We start from the raw sequence: 19705 nt of genomic DNA, 5'->3' as shown, positions 1-19705 counted from the left end.
CCGTGCGGGGGGAGGGAGGGCGGCCGGGCCCGGGATGATGCAGCAGCAGCGGCGGCGGCCGCGGGGCTCCGGGATCCCCGGCTTTGGGGCGGCCCTGCAGCCCCCCAGGGCCCGGTGCCTTCCCCGGGGCGACCCTTTGGGGGTTTGGAGGTTTCTGTTCAGCCTCCCTCGTGCTGAGCAGCTGTAGCGGCTGTCAGGAGGGGATTTGTGTTTTGGGGGTCTGCTGCGCTCGAGGAGCGACACAGCGAGGAAAGGGGGGAGTTCCCGGAGGTGTTTTTTGCTTAAAAGCTAAATCTCCGGGTGAGCCGTTGTGTTGTGACCTCCTGTAACAAATCAGTGTTCAGACCTGCTCTGCTCTGCCTGCTCCACACAAACCTTCTGGCTTTCCCCTGCAAACGTTCAGCAGCGAGTCAGAAGCGTTTCCTTTCTGCTTTTGCCTTGTCAATAGGGCAGTTCAGTAAGTATTTCTTTCTTTAGTATATCAAGCATAAAATGTCGCTGAGAACTGCTGCAGATACTCCGTTCTCTTGGTGGGTTATGCAAGACCAGACCTGGTAGTTTGTTTTGTGGATGAGCAGTGCAAAGATCTCTTTTGTTTGTGCAGTTACTCCACACACTGTCAGCCTGCATGGATCTGAAACTCTTGATAGCTTGGCTCTAGCTTTGGTACAAAACCACACAGTTGTTTTATGCAAAAAAAAAACCCAAAAAACCCAAACCCAAGAAATGTGTTCCCGTAGAAGGCAGAGACGCTGGGTTTGGCAGCAATTCAAGCAACTGAAAGTAGGTTGCAGTTACGGTGGAATTGTTCTGACGTGTTTGTGTACTGTTCCTCCACAGTGGTGCTTGAGAAAGACAGGCTGAGGGACTTGTTTTAGGGTAACTTCTTTTCCCCTCATCTGCAGTACGTTTTGACAGGCACAGTTCAGCTCTCTAGCAGTGCTTTCATGAAATTCCTGGTTTCTTGTGCAGCGTCAGAGCTGTGTGTGCCAGCTAAAGCTGGTAGGGCAGAGTCGTGAGAAGGCAGAGGTTGAATATTTCTTTTCGAGCAATCACAACTCCAACCTTTTTCTGATGTGTGCTGTCAGGGCTGAGAGGCAAAAATGAGGTTTTTTCTCTGTTTTGTTAAAAAAGAGAAGCCCTGTGTGGGAACATCAGCACCCTAGTGCTGGAAAGTCTAAAAGCATGGTTTTAATTTTGAGGAGAGGAGTGGTCCCAAGGAGAGCGCTGAAGCCATCCATGTCCACAAGACTGAATTAACACCGTGTGCTCCAGAACTGGTTCCTAGCTTGCTTAAGCTGGGGAAGATAAGGGGTCTGGAATTAATTTTAAACCAGTATTTTGTTCACTAGATTTTCTGGGAAACATCTGGGAAAGAGACAAGAAATCAAGGAAGGTGAAATAGCAAACGTGGCATTCATACTTTTTTTTTTTAATTGGACCAGCTAATGCATTTGGGAAAATGGGGTCGGGTTTGGTGAAGAGACTCAGAGCCTGAAATGTCCCAGTTTTATGTGTTAGTCAAAGCTACCGTGCTCTTGTCACTTGTCTTTTAAATCAACATGTGTTACGTGGTGGTGCTGTTTTCCTTCTCTGGGAAGCTGCATGGAATTGCTTCATTGTTTGTTAAGCATCTCTTGACAGGTTACAGAGATCCAGGTCAGCACCACTGTGGTGTTTTCTACCATGCACGTATGATTTCTTCCCCCTCCAGTTTTGCTTTGCTCCTCCTGTCAGTTCATTCAGTTCTGCAGAGTGCTGGGAAAACATTGTAAAATTATGCTTGAGGTTTGTCTTCTGCCAAGGCAAGGTGCTAGGCAAGCTTTTCCACTCCCAGATAAGTGTTGCTGCAATGGGTTATTCATATATCTTTTTTTTTTTAAAATTTTCTTTCCCCTGTCAGTGATTCAGACCAGATAACACTGGGAGATCTTTCAAATGTCCTCAAAATGTGAAAAAAACAGTGTAGCAGCCCTGGAGTCATTAACATCAAGTTCATCAGATTTTTCCACTTCTTTCTTGCAGTAATGTGGCCTTTTCATATCTGCTTCATTTCCAGCCAACAGTAATAGTTTTGATCCTGGTCTGTGCTATTAATATCACTTGTCTTCTTTTTTATTTTTTTTTTAACAGCCATGAGTGAGGTTATTTAAGTTGTGCTTAAGAAACACAAAGTCCTTTCATTTTTTTTTTTTTATATAGCTGCATGTTACTCAGACACGTTTAAAGTCTTTTACATACCCATGGACCACCATGAAAGAAAGTCTTTATTGTGCTCATAAGCACACAGCTCTGAAATCCTCAGTTCTTGTTGTGCTTGCACATATGAGCCAGGTGGAACAGTGTGTTGTTATGTTTTGCACAGTCTCAGAGTTATGTGGCTCATACTGTTGAAAATCTACCTATCAAATGGTAAATTCCTCAGAGACTGTAGCCTGGTTATTGGTGTTACAGTTCATTTAAGTTTATTTCCCTCTTGCCCAGCTTCATTTAGAACTAATCATATTTTTAGTGTTTGATAAGGGAGTGTAACAGCAAAGTGTTAGATTGAGATCAGCTGGAAGGCACCACAGGCTCCACACTGGTGTCTTGGGCTGCAGTGCCCTTTCACTTTTCACCTCAGTTTCATGCAAACGAGCTAATTAGATTTGTTTCTTTGCAGCTGAAGCTGTGCCTGTGTGCCAGCACCTCCCTGCACTTCTGAAGGCACATTCCAGGACAGGGATTATTACCTTTATTTGTGTGTTTCCCTCTCCTCCCCATTGCCTTGTTCGCTTCAGTGCAGCCACTCAGCAGTGGGGCCAGACTGTGCCAGCTCATATGAATGGCTCCAGATTTGGATTTGTTTCAATCTCTGAACCTTAAAGGTGGATATGTAGCCTCTAATATGCAAAACATGCCCGTGTATCTTCTTACAGTCTGTGAGAGCAAACCTGACATGTAGGTAAAAGGAACTGTCCTTTCTTGTCCTAGGAAAACACCCACCTTGTGTGAGCGTTGGTGAAAATGGGGGATACACGAGACATCTGTCCCCACCTGGATTCCATAGGAGAGGTGACCAGGGATGACCTACTGCTCAAATCCAAGGTACAGGGTGTTGTGGTTGTTGGTCCTTTCCCTTTTAGCTGTTGTGCATGGGTTTGCATGTTTGCTTTTTGAAGAAAACGCTGCCTGTCTCCAGAGAGAGGCAAAAACTCTCCTTCCTGCTCTGCTCTACCCTGCACATGTCCCATAAAGCCAACCTTTATGACCTCAGCGTATCTATTCCTCACTGTCATCCTGCTTAAATGTGTCACTTAGCTAAAGTGCTGCAAATTGTGTATATTTGATTGGGAGTGTGGTATTAAGGAATGAAATACTGTGAGCTGCAGGTTGGCAGAGAAGTTTCCCACTCTTAAAGGATTCAGTTACTTAAAAACCAACCAAGCAAACAAACCTTCTTTTGTCATGAATATGCAGGGAACTTGCCAGTCTTGTGGAGCTGTGGGACCAAACCTCTGGGCTTGTCTTCAGGTAAAAATGGCTTCTTATTTGTGTACACGATGTGGTGGAACTTCACTTGAATAGTAGGAAGCAAAGAGGGGGTTGACAGTGGAGCTATCCATGTTTTTTGATGGATTCAAATACTCCCTAGATGAAAGGGCAATGCTGTCAGAATCTACCAGGATGTAACAGTTCACTCCTCGTAGGGAATTGCCCCTGCAGTTCCCAGTAGGAATGAATAAAATGCCCGGTGTTGACCATGAGCTGCCTCTGCTGGCACCTGGGAAGGGGCTGCAGGGTGACACCTTGGCAGACGTTGCTCAGGGCAGTGAGGAGGGAGGGAATGCAACAGGACATGTGGGTGGGAAGGGGCAGTTTATTTCTACACTGGAATCCCCAGGAGGTTTGAGGCTGCTCAAAGGAGCTGCCCTTTGGAGCAATGATCTTGGAACGGAGCCTTTATCTGGGTGCAAACCTGGTTCCAGGTTTCCTTTCTTAAATCACTTCTAAATTCCCATGAATTCCAAATTTCCATCCTGTTCTGGGTCCTGAATAAAAAGCAGGTTAGAAAACTGGCAAGATAATTCTGAAGTTGCTGCTGCTGGTGGGACTGGAGTTGCAGACTGTTTTGTGAAGGCTCTAATTTGATGTGCCTGTTGTGTTTTGGCTCTTTTCCCTCTCCAGACTGGTTGTCCTTATGTTGGTTGTGGGGAGTCCTTTGCTGACCACAGCACACTTCATGCACAGGTGAGCTTTCCTCTGTCATCCACGTTTAGACAAGACACAGTTGGATTTCCCCCCATTCCTCGCTCTGGTAGTCCTGTGCTTCAAGAGGAGACCCCCCCCTTCATTTCATCTCTTTAATTCTTAGGCCAAAAAGCACAACCTGACGGTGAATCTGACCACGTTCCGTGTGTGGTGCTACGCCTGTGAGAGGGAGGTGTTCCTGGAGCAGAGGCTGGCAGCACACCCACCCTCCCCCCCAGCCAAGTTCACTGAACCGGTGGGTCTGTGTCACACGGGGCCAGGGTTGAATGCTTGGCAGGGCTTTTGTTTGCCTGGTGTAAAATTAGCCAAGTGGTTTCTGCTGTTGTGCGGGTTCTGTTGTCACGGGAGCTCTTCCACTGAAAGTAGCCAGAGGACCAGTAGCCCTGCGTTGTAGGGTTTCCCAGCAAAAAGACTTCCAGATGACTTGGGGGTGGGAACTAGGTGATTTTTAAGGTCCCTTCCAACCCACACCATTCTGTGATCCTGTGATTCTATGGCTTAAATATCTATTCTGACTTTATTTTTAACCTTTCCTTGCCTCTTCCATGGGGTGTCTGCATCTAGGAGGAACCACTGCAGCTGTGCCATCTTCATTTTCAATGCATGGCCCATGGGAGTTTGAGCTGTCAGACCAGAAACACACGTACTTGTGACACTGCTGCTCATTCCTGATGCCTCTTATCCTGTGTACTGGAAGCAGTAATAGTACCATTTCCTCTCCCTCCTGGCATTAGTGAGAAGGGTAGACAGTGCAACTGGTTCTTCTCTCTCCACAGTGCTTTTCTTAAAGGCTGGCTCCATTTATGTGTGAGATAATATCTCTCACAGCTCATCATTCATTTCTCTCACTGAGACTTACCTCTCTGTCTTTAATCTAGGATTCTGCTTTGCCTGCTCACCCTCTGAAAGCTGTTCCAATTGCAGTGGCCGATGAAGGCGAATCTGAATCAGAGGATGATGATTTGAAACCAAGAGGTAACTTTGCATCACATGGATGAAAGGGCTGGGAGGGCACCTCTGCAATCTCTAGGACCTGCACTGGGAGGTTCCTGGGAGCAGAGTGTGGAGACTGTCTAGAAAGGGCTGGATTCCCTGTCCTTTGGGGAGGAATATAGAAAGCAGCATGTCTGGAAAGTGATTCATCCCTCTCTTGTTTGTGCTTTAGGCCTTACTGGAATGAAAAATCTTGGGAACTCCTGCTACATGAATGCAGCACTTCAGGCTCTCTCTAACTGGTAGGCGTGAGGGCCTTCAGTGGCATCCTTCCCTAAATACCAAAAGTGTCACCTCTGATCTGAAACCTTCAAGAGTCTTGCAAAGAGAGATCAGCCAGACTAAGGGCAGAAAAAAATAGTGTTTGTTTAGGGCAACAGAAGTGTTACAGCAGGAAATTGCTTGAAGTAAGATTTCATCATTTCTGTTGCAACAGAAAGCATTTATCTTGTGAAAAGCTATGTCACATCTCTTTATTCTCCCCAGGGATATCATTCTAACAACCCATATCCTAAAATATTCTCTAGCCATCCTGCTGAGGACTAATTCCAGGACCTCTTCTCTGTACTGGGAACAGGTTCACATCAGCCTTTTCCATTTGTTTAAAGTTAGGACTCAAGTCTGCATCTGGAATCACTTCTTCCCTTGATTTAGAAGCAGTACCTTAAGCATGCTTTTGATATAAGGCCTGCATTTAAATTTTAATAAACCCTTAAGCAGAAGCAGAGGAGAAACTTCTGAATCCTTTTCTTCCATCTCTTGTAGCCCACCTCTCACACAGTTTTTCCTGGAATGTGGTGGACTGGTCCGTACAGATAAGAAACCTGCACTGTGCAAAAGTTACCAGAAGTTGGTGTCTGAGGTTTGGCACAAGAAACGGTGAGTGGTCACCTCTAATCTGTTCTGGCCAGGCTTCATCGATGTGTTAGTTCTGAGATCTGGATGGAAGAAGTGATACAGAGATTTTTTTTTTACTGAAGAGAGTGGAAAATGCAGGTGACATTTTGGGAAATGTTTGCTACTGGTTCAAATTGAGACCAGTTCAAAGGACAGTGCAAAATTGTGCAGCTCTGTTAAAATCTGAAGATGTCTGCTCTGTGCAATCAATTAAAACCCATCAAACTAGGAATTTAAATGGCATTGCATGGTTGCCTCATGTTTCTTTTTAACAAGGCCTAAGTAAGATACAGAACAAAAGTGAACTGTGTCCTTTTGGAGGAGGAGGCTGTAGCCTGTGAAGCCATATCATGTCATTTTGATCTTGGTTTGATTCACCCCATTTTCTGGGTGGTCAGCCCACCCAGATTTTGAGCCAGACATGGTGCTGCAGAATCCAACCAAGAAACTCTAATTGCCAAACCCCGCTCTGGAAAGAATCAGTTGAGAGCATTCAAAGTGTGGACAGAGCTGTAAGTGAAATGTGCTCTGGGGAGGAGCCTCTCTGGAAGGACAGACTGAAATGTCTGCGAGGTGTTTTCTGTCTCGCGGTGTGTTTGTCATCCAGCTGATGCAGAAATCTGTGCCCGGGCTTTGCAGGTGCATAATTATCTTTTGTCCTCTTTAACTGATTACCACACCCTCTGCTATGGCCTATTAGACAGACTGGCTCCAGGCCCAATAAGCAAACTAACTCATTTTTTCTTTTTCCATGTCTAAACAGCCCGAGTTATGTTGTTCCAAGCAGTCTATCCCATGGAATTAAACTCGTCAACCCCATGTTCCGAGGCTACGCACAGCAGGTGGGGCCTGAAAAAACCCATGCCATTGTTCCAGAGATGGTGGGATTTTAATTCCTGCAGTGGTGGTGCTTGTGTTCAGAAGGAAGAGCTTGAGCTCAGGGGTCATGGCCTTTTTGTATCAGTGATTTTGTAGAGCACTGGGCAGGGATTTGGGAGACCTGGGTTCTTGCTGGTTCCAAATCAGTTCGTTTTCTTGTGTCAGCTTGCTCACCTCTGAAATGATGATGGTCAAATCCTTTATAACCAGCTTTGAGGTCTATTGATACCTGTCATATAAGAATTTGGTATTATTTATTCATATCAGAGCTGAAAAACCTGGACAAATCTGTACTAAAAAGTCAAAGATGTGAGCGTTCTATATTCTTTTTCAGGGGAACCACAGCAAACTAAATCTTATATAAAGATAGTATCTTTTTTTTTTTCTTTGAAGTCTTTATCAGTGTAGCTGCTCCGTTTGTTCTTTAGAATCAAATGTAAACAAAAAACTATGATTCAAAAAATTTGCAAGAGAAGTGACAGTACATCTAAACCATGATAGTGACAAGAAATCAAAACAGAGGATAAAAATAATGATTAATGAAAGAACTTCTATATCTGTCTTTGATGTGAAGTACATTGGCTTGGAAAGCTCTCATCTCTAAAGAGATAAAATTGAAGGCAGGGCAGGCTAAAAGCCAAACTTCATAAAATAACAGAAACATCATAATTAACTCTCTGGAGTTGTCAAAATACCAAGTTGCTTTCCAGCAGCTCCTTTGAAGCCAACATATCAGCTCTTTTACCATGTATTATGAATGTGGGAGCTTGCACCTGGATTGTATAGCCTTGGTTCCATTCCTAGTTTATTAAAGATTTTAATCTGCCCTCTCTAAGAGATGGATTACCCTGAGCAGAAGTGAGTGTTCATAAAATTTATTTGTGGGTGTTTGTCTGTTCTCCAGGGCTTCCTGTTTTCATCAGGTTTCTCCTTGTCTCTTGCCTCTTATCAGTGGCAAACCCCTGACAAATAAGCTCCTGGTTTGCAGGCTGCTCTCTGGCTTTTTGATGTCTTTCAGCTGAAGATATTCAGATAAAAAAAAAATTGGGCCTTTTATTATTTAGGAGTTAATAGCATTTCTGTTGCAGAGAGGCCCTTTGGTATCTGGGCATGGCCCTCTCTCTGCTTTAGCAGAGCTGCAGAGCTGGTTGACCTTTCTGGGCAGTGTTGGAATAGGCTGAGAGTGGGGCCCCTCTTTGCCCCCCCACCATTTGCCCCGTTTCTGGCTGGATACTGACATGGAATCCTTGGTTTTCAGGACACCCAGGAGTTCCTGCGGTGCCTGATGGATCAGCTCCACGAAGAACTGAAGGAACCAGTTGTTGCAGAGATGAGGGATTTGGATACCATTGACCAGGAGGACAAGCGGGAGGGGGACAGGAGCCCTTCGGAGGATGAGTTCCTGTCCTGTGACTCCAGCAGTGACAGGGGTGAAGGAGAGGGCCAAAGTCGGACCACAGGGAGCATGGGGAGTGGCTCCCTGGCAGAGACAGAGCTGCTGATCCAGGATGAAGCAGGGAGAGGGATCTCTGAGAAGGAGAGGATGAAGGACAGGAAGTTCTCCTGTGGCCACCGGCGCAGCAACTCGGAGCAGGTGGATGAGGATGCAGATGTTGACACTACTATGATGGCAGTTGATGGCAGAGCCTCACCTGAGATGCTGCCAGCTCCCCGTCCTGCCAGCCCGTGTAGGACACCAGGTACACACCTCTTCCAGTCAGGATATCTCTGAGAAGACGTGTTACATCCTGCACAGGGACTGTGGTGTGGTGCAGTGGCAAACCACACATGATGTGACTGTTCCTCCTCTGGGTTTCAAAAGATTTTGTATGCAAGGTTTTCCTCAGTCCTGCCTTTGTCTATAAGAAAATACACTAGGTGAGCCAGAGAGGTGCTTAGCCAGGCCACAGTGCTGTGAGCTGAGTAAAGGCACAGCATTGTCTTTACCTGCCTCTGCCAAACCTGCAAACACTGTATTTATGCCTTTTAAGAAAAAAGGCTTTTTATGTGTATGTTGCTTTATTTGATACTCTGGCCTGGGGAAATAATAGCTGTGGAAAGGGCATGGGAGAAGGTGTTTGCTAGTGTTGGACTGTGGGCTTTGGGGAGAGAAGAGGGAGAGGCACAGTTTGTGCATTTCTGTGTCTCAAGGAAAAGAAAAGAGCAGCAGTGTGGAGTCACCTCAAGCTGAACATACCCGATCTTTCAACGCTTCTTTATGTAAGAGCCTTACTCTGCCAGCTGGCACTGAAGGCAGCAATGCTGTTTGTGTGGATTAGGGCTACAGGAGCAAGCTGCAAAACCTAATTAGTCATCTAAGTGTGAAAAAATGGCGGGTTGTTTTGGGGGGTTTTTTAGTATGTGATTATTAGCTGTTCAGTATAGCTCTGTGTGCACTCTCACCCATGCTCTGAGGGAGCTGTGTCTGCCAGCCTGTGCAAGCAGGACGGTTAACAGGCACTGAACTGTGCCTTTGGAAGAGATTCTGTGCTGGAATGCAGAGCTGGGCTGACACTGATGGCAGTGGGGTTGCCTTTCATAACTGGGGTTTTCACCAGTGCCCTTTTCCCTCCCCATTTTCCCAAGCAGAACCTGACAATGATGCCTACGTCCGCTGCTCCTCACGCCCCTGCAGTCCGGTTCATCATGAGATGCACTCCAAGCTCTCCAGCAGCCCTCCTCGCTCCAGTCCTGCCAGGATTGGACCTTCCTATGTCCTCAAGAAAGGTAGTGCAAAGAGGGATTGCTGGGAGGCACAAAGAGGAGGAGGGGAGAGAAGGAATCCATCGTGATTCTTGATTAACAGATGTAAAAAGTGCTGATTCCCCTGGACATCAGTGCATTCTAAAATAGCATTTGGCAAAGACTACAGTAAACCTGCAGGTAAAGTCAAGCTCTGGGCACAACAGTGTTCTAGTCTGTCCTTACACTGGAGCCTGAAATGATCTCCATGTCTGGATCTGCTGTGTTTGTCATGAATAAAATGGCTCTGAAGTCCCAGAAGACAAGCTCTGTCCCTTCAGGGGAGTGGGGAGATGCAAAAACATTTGTCTGCCAGACTTGAATTTCATAGCATGTGGGCCTGAGGACTGTAATGTTGTTACTGACAGAGCTTCCTGCCTCTTGGACAGCTTGGGCTCACAAGAATGGAATTAAGGCTGCAGATGTCCCTCAGTGCTGGGAGCACTGTCAGGCTGCAGAGTGGAGCCTGGCTTGGGTTGTTATCAAACCAGTCTCTTCATCCCACAGCAAACTGCAAATCAAAGTCCCTCCACATTGCATAGTCTGCAGACACAATGGCATGAGCTTGTACCACTGTCCCTACAGCTGTTCCATGAGGACATTCTCTCTTCAGCTGTGTCCCAGCCCCTTGGCTGAGGTCAGCACAGCCGCAGATGTTCTGGCTGGATGAAGAGCACTCTGTCTCTGTGCACGTGTGTGTGGGAAGAGGGTTTGTTATTAAACAAAACTTTGCATTTGGCCAGTCCCTGTGGTGGAGAATCCTCACCAGTGCAAGAAACCTGGGGAACATGTGGCCAGAGGGGGGAAAAAAAAAAAGGACAAAGTACAGAGACAGGTCAGGGGGGAGAGGAGGTAAAGTGCAAAGCTTAGAGCAAAATGTCGCAGGACTTAAAAAAAGCAGGGGCTGTCTGTGGCAGGGCCAGGCTTCTAAACATGTAAGAGGATGGAAACAGGATTTCCAGTAAGACAATTTCTGCCTCCTGAGAGCTGGCACGCTGCTGTTGGTTCAGTTGGCTGCCTCCCCCCTTCTTATACCACACACAGCAGCAGTGTCCTCCATGTCCCTTCGCTACAGGCTCCACCATCTCCCTGTCATGCATGTGGGGTCTGAACATCAGGACAGTGCTTGTCTCATGTTCTTATGAGACTGTGTGACTCTAGAGAGACAGGAGACCGAGAGGGAGTTACTCCACAGCGGGGCTTCCTTGTCTTTCAGCCCAGATGCAGGCTTCTGGGAAAAAGAAGAAGGAACTCCGTTACCGCAGTGTGATTTCCGACATCTTCGACGGCTCCATCCTCAGCCTGGTGCAGTGCCTCACGTGTGACAGGGTGAGTCTCCTGGGCCCTGTCAGCCTCACAGCACAGCTTTCAAGCTTGTAGATCCCTTCCGAGGGAATGGTGTTGCTCTTTCCAAACCCTGGGATGCAGAGGCCTGCTAAAATGGGGATGGGTGATGGCAGGGGAGGTGTGAGAACCTGCCATGCCGAGGAAACGTGTTTCTCTGTAGGGGTCTGTTTGCAGATCCATTTTACTGAGTTGGCCCAGAATATCAGATTCACATTAGGAAACTGAATCCAGTGCTACAAAAGCCCTGACAGAAGTCAGTCTGCTGACAGCAGGGAAGAATAATTAGCCAGAGCAAGTTGCTCCTACTGCCAGCTCAGGTTTCTAGCCTAGACAAAATCCAAGCAGTGATAAAAGGTGATGAAGGTCAGGTCCCATCTCCATTACACACACAGGAAACCCAGACCTCTTCCTCTTGGATATTTCCAGGTTTCTACAACAGTGGAGACATTCCAGGACCTGTCACTCCCAATCCCAGGGAAGGAGGACTTGGCCAAGCTGCACTCTGCCATCTATCAAAACGTGCCAGCTAAGACAGGGGCATGTGGGGACAACTATGCCTCACAAGGCTGGATTGCTTTCATCATGGAGTATATCCGGAGGTGTGTTCCATGTGCAGGACATCTTTCTTTCTGGGGTTTGCCCTGCAGTGCTGGAAGGCAGCTATCCCTAACCAGTGGCCAGTTGGAACCATTCCTTGGAGGACAGCATGTGGCATCTCACAGGGCTTTGAGCCTTTTCATGTAAACCAGTTGTTACCATTGCTCTAGTTCTGTCACACACCTTGAGAGCTCTGATCATCCCTCACTTCTGCCCTCCAGAGCAAATTAATTCCTGGTTTAGTTTTCCAAATCATTTCCAGTTTGAGCAGCCACAGTAGGAACATCAGCTGAGAGCAGTCCTGCCTTCCCTGCTCCTCTGGGATGTAGGATGAGCTTAGGAAGGAAACCCATCATCCATTTGGGGTTTTGTACACCAAAGCATTCAGCTATTTTAGATACAACTCTTAAATCACTTCTCCTCTGCAGGTTTGTGGTGTCCTGTATCCCTAGCTGGTTTTGGGGTCCCGTGGTGACACTGGAGGATTGCCTTGCTGCCTTTTTTGCAGCAGATGAGTTGAAGGGTGAGTTTTCTTCAGTGGGGTCTGACAGCATGGAGAAGCATTTTGTGTGCATTTTGGAGGCAAATTAAAGCTCCAACAAATCCTGCCTTTTTATGTCACTTAGAGGGTGGCAGTACCAAAAGTTGGCAGCTCAGCATCTCTGTGCAGGACTGAGTTTTCCCACCTGCTCAGGAGTGGGAAATCTGGGTGAGAGTGTCCTCAGCAAGGAGCAGTCATAGCTGTTGGTTGGTTGAGTGCTGTGGTTACTTAGTTTCTTTGCTTTCTCCAACTTCTTAAGCTCTAGAGGACTCAATTTGCTGTTTGTGTGTTGTTGGTGGGCAGTTCCATACTTTCCTGCTAGTTGCATTCTCTTCTTGCCCACACTTATTGAGAGGAATTGTTTTGATCTCCTCTCATCCTGGCTTCCCCAAGAGGCTCTTAACATGGTTTCTCTGCACTTGGTGGAAATGTAGCTGTGTCAGCCTTGTGTGCTCTGAGCAACTGTATAATGGCTCTCTCCTCTCTGTCTGCAGGGGACAACATGTACAGTTGTGAACGGTGTAAGAAGTAAGTTGGCATTATCTGTATGGTGTTGCTTTTCTGGAACTTTATTTCTCTGTATTGCTGTCAAATATTTTGCTGTGCCCTCTACCTGGACATCTCTTCTGCTGGAATTCAGGATTTGTCTTGGATTCCAAAGTGAGCAAGACCCAGCCTTGCCTTTTGGCATCCCTTTGCTTTAGAGGGTTCTCACAGCTCGTTTCTTTTCCTCCCTCAGGCTGCGGAATGGAGTGAAATACTGCAAGGTCCTCCGGCTCCCAGAGGTGAGTGAAAGCACCTTGTTCTCTAGTTCTCTTTTAGCAGCCCTGAGGAGGTGGGGAGGCCAGAGGTGGAACAAAAACAGCAGTTTGTTTTGATGGCAAAGTCCTGTATCTAGACCAGATGAGGCTTTCCCATTCTAAGCTGAGGAGCCAGCAGGAAGATCAGACAGACAGAGATGTGCTGTGTTACCAGAACAGCCACAGTAACACTGGACTCTGGTGTCCTCTCTCCTTGGTCTTTCAGATTCTTTGCATCCACTTGAAACGGTTCCGGCACGAGGTGATGTATTCCTTCAAGATCAACAGCCATGTCTCCTTCCCCTTGGAAGGGCTGGATCTGCGACCCTTCCTTGCCAAGGAGTGTGTCTCCCAGATCACCACCTACGACCTCCTGTCAGTCATCTGTCACCACGGCACAGCAGGCAGTAAGTCCTTCTGCTGGGAGCACAGGCAGAGGAGCAGCAATGGGAGGAGTGTGTTCAGGACTAGCCAACACCTCTGCTGGGCTGAGGGGCAGTGTAAGGCCACCCCCCTCCATTCCCAGCCCTGTGCAGCCTCTGTCCTTTGCAAGTGAACCAAGCAACTTCTGACAGATCCCCTGCAGCTATTTCAGCCTCACTATGGGCTTGGCTCAAACTCTTTCCCAGTGTTCAGTCTTGCTGAGAGGCTCTTACAAGGAAGGCAAATCAGGGTGACAGTGCCAGGCTCTGCTGCTCCTGCAGAGCTTGCCTGAACAGGAATTATCCTTTTTTTTTGTGTGTGTGTGTCTGTCTCTCTGTTCTCTGCCAGCAGCTAATCCTGTTTGTGCTGCTGACATTATCCCAGGCCTGCCTTCTGTCTGCACTGTGAATCCCAGCAGGGCTGTGCTCTCTGTTCCAGGTGGCCATTACATTGCCTACTGCCAGAACGTGATCAACGGCCAGTGGTACGAGTTCGACGACCAGTACGTCACCGAGGTGCACGAGACCGTGGTGCAGAATGCAGAAGCCTATGTCCTGTTCTACAGGTGAGCTGAGCCCTGGTTACAGAAGACCTAGAAATGCATTTCACGAACTTTGAGTTTTCAGGAATTGTTTAATTTTCTTCTCCCCTCTCCAGGAAGAGCAGTGAGGAAGCCGTGCGAGAGCGCCAGAAGGTCGTGTCCCTGGCCAGCATGAAGGAGCACAGTTTGCTCCAGTTCTACATCTCTCGAGAGTGGCTCAATAAATTCAACACCTTTGCTGAGCCTGGGCCCATCACCAACCACACCTTTCTGTGCTCCCATGGAGGTAAGGCTGCTGGACCTGGGAGCAGCACCTCTTGGCTGTACCTTTGTTTCCTGGTGTGTGAGCGAGTGCAGGAAAAAGCTCCAGCTGCCATTCTGGTACAGGGGATGCTCCAGTGGGATCCTCTTTGGCAGAAACTCCAGCCTGCTCAGGGAGGGATGAGACAATTACCCGTTGTGCTGCTGGTCAGAGGCCTGGGGGGATGTTTAATGCTGGGAAACATCAGTTTTCAGTTCTCTGTGTTTAAAAACAAACCTGTAGAAAGCAGATAGGGCAGCATTTATCTGTGTTACCCTGTCAGCAAGGCTGGCCCTCAGGGTTTGTTTGGAGAATGGAGCTGATAATTATGCCTGATTCTTCTGCTGCTTCATCAGTCATGCTGGGGAGCACTTGTGTTTGTAAATCTCTCACTGGAATTGAAGCAGTTGATTAGAAATTGAGGCTGTGAATTGAGAAATGTCCACAGCTGATGAACTCTTGACTGTCTTCTATTAGCAAAGGGAGCAGATTCTGGAATCAGAGTTTTCAGAAAGGAAAATCTGCCTTTTTATTTTTGTCTATTTTACACAGTAATGAGTTCCCTGATTAACTCTTCCCTTTGCCTTTCCTCCACAGGGATCCCTCCTAATAAATACCATTACATCGATGATCTGGTTGTGATTCTGCCCCAAAATGTGTGGGAATATCTCTACAACAGGTGAATGTGACCATTTCATTCTTTCTCCCAGTATTTGGTAAGAGTTTCCTGATCTAAGTCAGAATAAGCTGGACCAGTGCCTGTTCCAGAGCACTGGGTGGTCCTCAGTGGTTGAGTAAAGGCAGGTCTGCCCTCTGCTACAGATGCACCTCCTTCACCAGTGTGTGGAGTAGTAGAACAATCCATGTCTGTAGGGTGCAGGGCTGGGAAGCATTTCCATTCTGCTGCAGCTCCCCATTCCCCTCTCTCCCTGTGCTCAGGTTTGGGGGTGGCCCTGCTGTGAACCATCTGTACGTGTGCTCCATTTGCCAAGTGGAGATCGAAGCGCTCGCCAAGCGCAGGAGGATCGAAATCGACACCTTCATCAAGGTTGGCATGGGGAGCATCTGGAAGGAAGGCAAAGGGTGGAGGGGGGAAATGGAGACCTGGAAAACCCCTGCCAGTTTTCCAGAACATGATCTACAGCACGGGCAGGAGGTTGGCCTGGGGGTTCCCCAGTGCTGGCAGCACAGGGGAAGGGCAGCTGGGAGGTGAAATTGCTGTGCAGGCACGAAGTGTGAAACCATCCTTGTCTCTCGCCTGCTCTGGTGAGCAGGAACAGGGTGAGGAGGGAATTATGTGGGGTTCTGCTGGAGAATGGCAAGGCTGCCTTTGGGGAAGGGGCCCCCTGAGATCTCAGGAGTGACCGAGTCCTTCCTGCATGTCTCTGTTCTCTGCTCTCCCAGCTGAACAAGGCTTTCCAGGCAGAGGAGTCTCCAAGTGTCATCTACTGTATCAGCATGCAGTGGTTCCGGGAGTGGGAAGCCTTTGTCAAGGGCAAGGATAACGGTAAGGATCAGAGAGCAGGGGTCTGCCAGGGGTGAGGGGTGGAATGGAAATGAGTCCATTTGTTGGGTCCTGGGTGAGCACTGCCCTGGCTGCGGTGACGAGGCTGAGCAGAGTTCAGACACCAGCCCCCCTGACTGCCTGCAGGTTCCCAGAAATGACAAGAGAACCAGCTCAGGAAAGCAGCTGGATCTGGAGGCAATGAGGAAAGCAGATGGTTTTTGACATGTTTGTTCCCCCACAGAGCCTCCTGGACCAATTGACAACACCAAGATTGCCCTCACAAAACCAGGTGGCCACGTGCAAGTCAAACAGGGTAAGGCTTGTGCTTCTGCCTTGTAGTGTTCCTGAAGGTGGAGGAGACTGTTTCACTGGATCTGGGTGTCCATAATGAAGCAGTCACAGAGCAAGATGGTGTTGCAGAGAATGACAGTTCTCTGCCCAACCCCATTCTGCCTCCCACTGAGCCAGTTCTCCAGTGGCAGCTCCTGCATGACCAGCTTGCTGCTGTGGCTGGTTCCTGCAGCTCCCCAGGCCCCTTCCACCAATCCCCTTCGTGTTGTAGCTTGGATCCTGTGTTGCTTTGGACTTGGTCTTTACTCAGCATCTGCTGTGGTGCAGCTTCTGAAGTAAAAACAGCCTCATGCTGTGCCCGGGGAGGTTTAGGTTGGATATTAGGAAAAATTTCTTCAGGGAAAAGGTGGTCAAGGTTTGGAACAGGCTGCCCAGGGCAGTGATGGAGTCACCACCCCGGAGGGATTTAAAAGACCTATAGATGTGGTGACTGGAGACATGGATTAGTGATGGACACACTGGAGCCCTGATGCTTCCAGGAGGTGGCACTGTGGGGGCTGCAGCTGTACTGGGTCAGCAGGGTGGGGGCTTTGGTAGGGACCACCAGTGCCTCCTCTTCCTGGGGTGAGCTGTGCAGGGGAGGTGGTTGGAGAGAACATCCTGGCATTGTGGTGCCTCATCCTTTCCCTACTGGATTAGTGCTGTTGTCCCTTCCAGGCGCTGACTACGGGCAGATTTCCGAGGAGACGTGGGTTTATCTAAGCACACTGTATGGAGGGGGCCCAGAGATTGCCATCAGACAGAACGTGGCCCAGGTCCAAGAGCTGGAGAACCACCACGGGGAGCAGAAGATCGAAGCGGAGACACGCGCGGTGTGACCTGTGTGGGACTGGGGCAGGGAAGGCACAGACACCTCTGTGTGGGGGTGGAGGGCTGGGGAGTCCTGAGGGGTCAAACCTCTTCGTGTCTGGTACTCGAAGGAGTGTGCAGCTCCCCCCAAACTCCTGGGGCAGGCAGGCTTCCTTCTCATCCTTTCAACGTGGCTTTGAGCACAGGGTGGTGCCGGGATGGACTGGGAGAAGGCTTTAACTCACCTCTGGATGAAGCCATGGTACGAGGCTGCAGCCACACCTCCCGTGGGTTGTCCTGACCCAAGCCCTCCCCCTTTCCTTTGCTTACAAGAAGCCAGCACTCCCAGCTTGTCCCCAGTGCACCGATCTCTGCTCCTGTGCAGGTTTTGCTTTTGGCACTTTTCTTTTTAACTCAAATGTATGAAGACAATGAAATATTATTTATGTTTCCAGCGGGCAGTGTTGCAAATAGAGAAACCTGTTGTTTGAGGCTGAGGAAAAGCCACACAGTCTCCCTGGGGTTTTGTGCTGGTGGTGCACAGCTGTCACAACTTCCTAGTTTTTGCTCTTTATCAAATTCTTGCAAATTCGGTTGCAGCCAACTAAGAAATTTGGAAAGAGGCTGTTCCTTTCTCCTCTCACTCCCAAAACCTCACCTTCATGGTCCTGCAGAATTTTATTTTCTCCTTTTGTCTGATTTCACCTGTTCAGCACAGTTTCAGAGAACAGAGCTGGAAGGTGAGTCCTCCTTCCCAACGCCTTCCTTCCCACTGCACTCTTCCTGCTGAAGCTCCTGGCACTGTGGAGCTGTGGGCTGGAGCCTTTGGAGGTGCAGCTCACAGGGTGGTACCAGGAAGGCTGGGCTGGGCTGGGACACAGCACAGCTCTGATGCAGATTTTTGGAACTCCTTGCTCCCAACCCAGTTCTCAGACTGACCCTGCCATAAGCTGTGTCTCCACATCTGTCACAACAAGCAGAGGGGTGGGAAGGCTGAGGAAGGGCTCCTCTGTTCCCACACAGCCCATTCTGAGGGGTCACCCTTGGCTGGGCAGGGCCCAGGCTGGGGAAGCAGCTTTTTAGGAATGAGCTGCTTCCTGCTAATGAGCCCCCACCTGTGTGCTGAGGTCATTGCAGATGTCCTTTGTGTATACAGTGGCTCACTTAATGAATTTGCTCCCCCATCTATTGCCACCAGTACAGCCAAGCAGCAGCTGATGGAGGCAGTGGAGACAGGAATGAAGGCAAAACCAGCCAAACTCCACTTTTCTCAGCAGAGCTACTCTTAAAAAGATTTTCATTCATCTTGTAAGGCAGAAAGGCAAGAGTTAAATATTTGCAAGGCTTTGAGTGAAGTTTAGTGAAGGCAGAGAAGGAAGAGGTGCCTCCCATGGCCTGAGGAACCAAACTGTGTTTTCGTGGTGCTGGATGATTGCACAGCATCCAGTCTGGCCTTAGTGGTGCCAGACTCCATGTGGGGCTGGGACCTCCCAAGCTCCTCACCTGAAAAAGAGAGGGAGGGAGGGGAGGGAAAGGCTGCTCCTTGACTTAAGAGATAGAAGGGGGTAGGACAGGAGAACTTCAGAAGAAAAATGTGGCCTTCAGATTATTTATTCCTTTTTTTTTTAGATCAAATGTTTGCTGCAAACAGCAGCTTCTTTACAAACTGTCTGTAAACGGTTCGGCATGTTAATTTTACAATCCTGTTTATGGGATGCTTTTACAGACCCAGACAGGCCCGAGGGGGAGGTCAGAGAATGAGCCACTGTTGGGATTCTCATTGTTCCAAGCTGTCTTTTGTTCCCCACTGCAGCAGCCCTGGGATCTGCTGCAGAGCCTGCAGGGCTGCATGTCCATGTTGTCCGTGCGTCCGGAGGGTGCTGTACAGACTGTAACACTCCTGTGCTTAAGTGTTAGACCTTGTGCTGAAAATGTGGTACAATAAATACATGTGCATTCAGCATGCTGCTGCCTGGGGCCTGCCTTGCCTGGTGAGAGGGACTACTGGCAGCTCCAGGGAGCCTGGGGTGGGGGCAAGGGAGAAAAATTAAAGGAGAAAAATTAAAATCCAAACTTCCTGCTGCCCAGAGGTCATATGGGTTCTTCTGGGTAGCAATGAGCTTCAGCAGCCTGAGGCTACTAAATCATCCTGTGCTGGTTCAGAGGGTACCTGCCCCTTCAGTCTCTGCTTACAGACATCCCTTCACCTTTCATTTACCCCATTTCACCTGAGTGTGCCTCAGAAAGGCTGGGGGCTCTGGAAGCACATGTTCATGACCATCATTACTATTCTGGAAGTAACTTGCAAGGGAAGGAGTTTCATTGAGCTGTTCTAGGATTCTACAAGAGTTTCCTGTCACTGTTTTGTGGCTGAGATGTCCCTGCTGATACCATTCCCCTTCCTTGGTAACACACACAGTCAGCAGCTTTGGCACCAGGGAATGCCAGGCTCTCACCCCTGAGAATTAACAGAGTTTCTAAAGCAGCCCGAGGGGCTGGAGGAGCAGCAGTTCCCTGCCCAAGTGGTGAGTGACACAGCCTCAGCTGGAGCCTGAAATGTCTGAAGAAGCAGAGCTTGAGCTGGGTTAATGAGAACATGGAGCTTGTTCTTGAGCAACGTGGAATCAACTGTCAAACCCTGCATCTCACAACCAAACCTGTCACCTGAGCAACTGCTGAACAGCTCCAAACCTTCCTAGAGACACCAAACACCCTCCCACAGAGGGGACTTGTTACAGTCCAAACA

General features: G+C 48.5%; 1 protein-coding gene across 2 annotated transcripts; it reads left to right on the top strand.

Moving 5' to 3' along the window:
- Nucleotides 1-189: 189 nt before the first annotated feature.
- On the top strand, nt 190-18919 carry USP20 (ubiquitin specific peptidase 20). Of its 2 annotated transcripts, none has more exons than XM_027649757.1 (24): nt 190-300; nt 2974-3087; nt 3460-3513; nt 4168-4230; nt 4355-4486; nt 5130-5226; nt 5417-5486; nt 6010-6123; nt 6905-6983; nt 8279-8720; nt 9610-9747; nt 10979-11091; nt 11536-11708; nt 12135-12229; nt 12742-12775; nt 12987-13032; nt 13274-13454; nt 13909-14035; nt 14128-14297; nt 14910-14991; nt 15252-15360; nt 15717-15819; nt 16061-16132; nt 16828-18919. In XM_027649757.1, exons 2-24 carry the CDS (start codon nt 3007-3009, stop codon nt 16986-16988), a joined length of 2736 nt encoding a protein of 911 aa, XP_027505558.1. In that variant the 5' UTR covers nt 190-300; nt 2974-3006; the 3' UTR covers nt 16989-18919. The 2 variants fall into 2 exon arrangements, with proteins under 2 accessions (XP_027505558.1, XP_027505559.1); XM_027649758.1 differs by having other exon boundaries at nt 204-457.
- Nucleotides 18920-19705: the final 786 nt, after the last annotated feature.

This window comes from Corapipo altera, unplaced genomic scaffold (genome assembly GCF_003945725.1).
Source record: "Corapipo altera isolate COAL_440 unplaced genomic scaffold, ASM394572v1 268, whole genome shotgun sequence".
Taxonomy (NCBI): domain Eukaryota; kingdom Metazoa; phylum Chordata; class Aves; order Passeriformes; family Pipridae; genus Corapipo; species Corapipo altera.
This window is presented reverse-complemented; position numbering and strand designations above follow the sequence as displayed.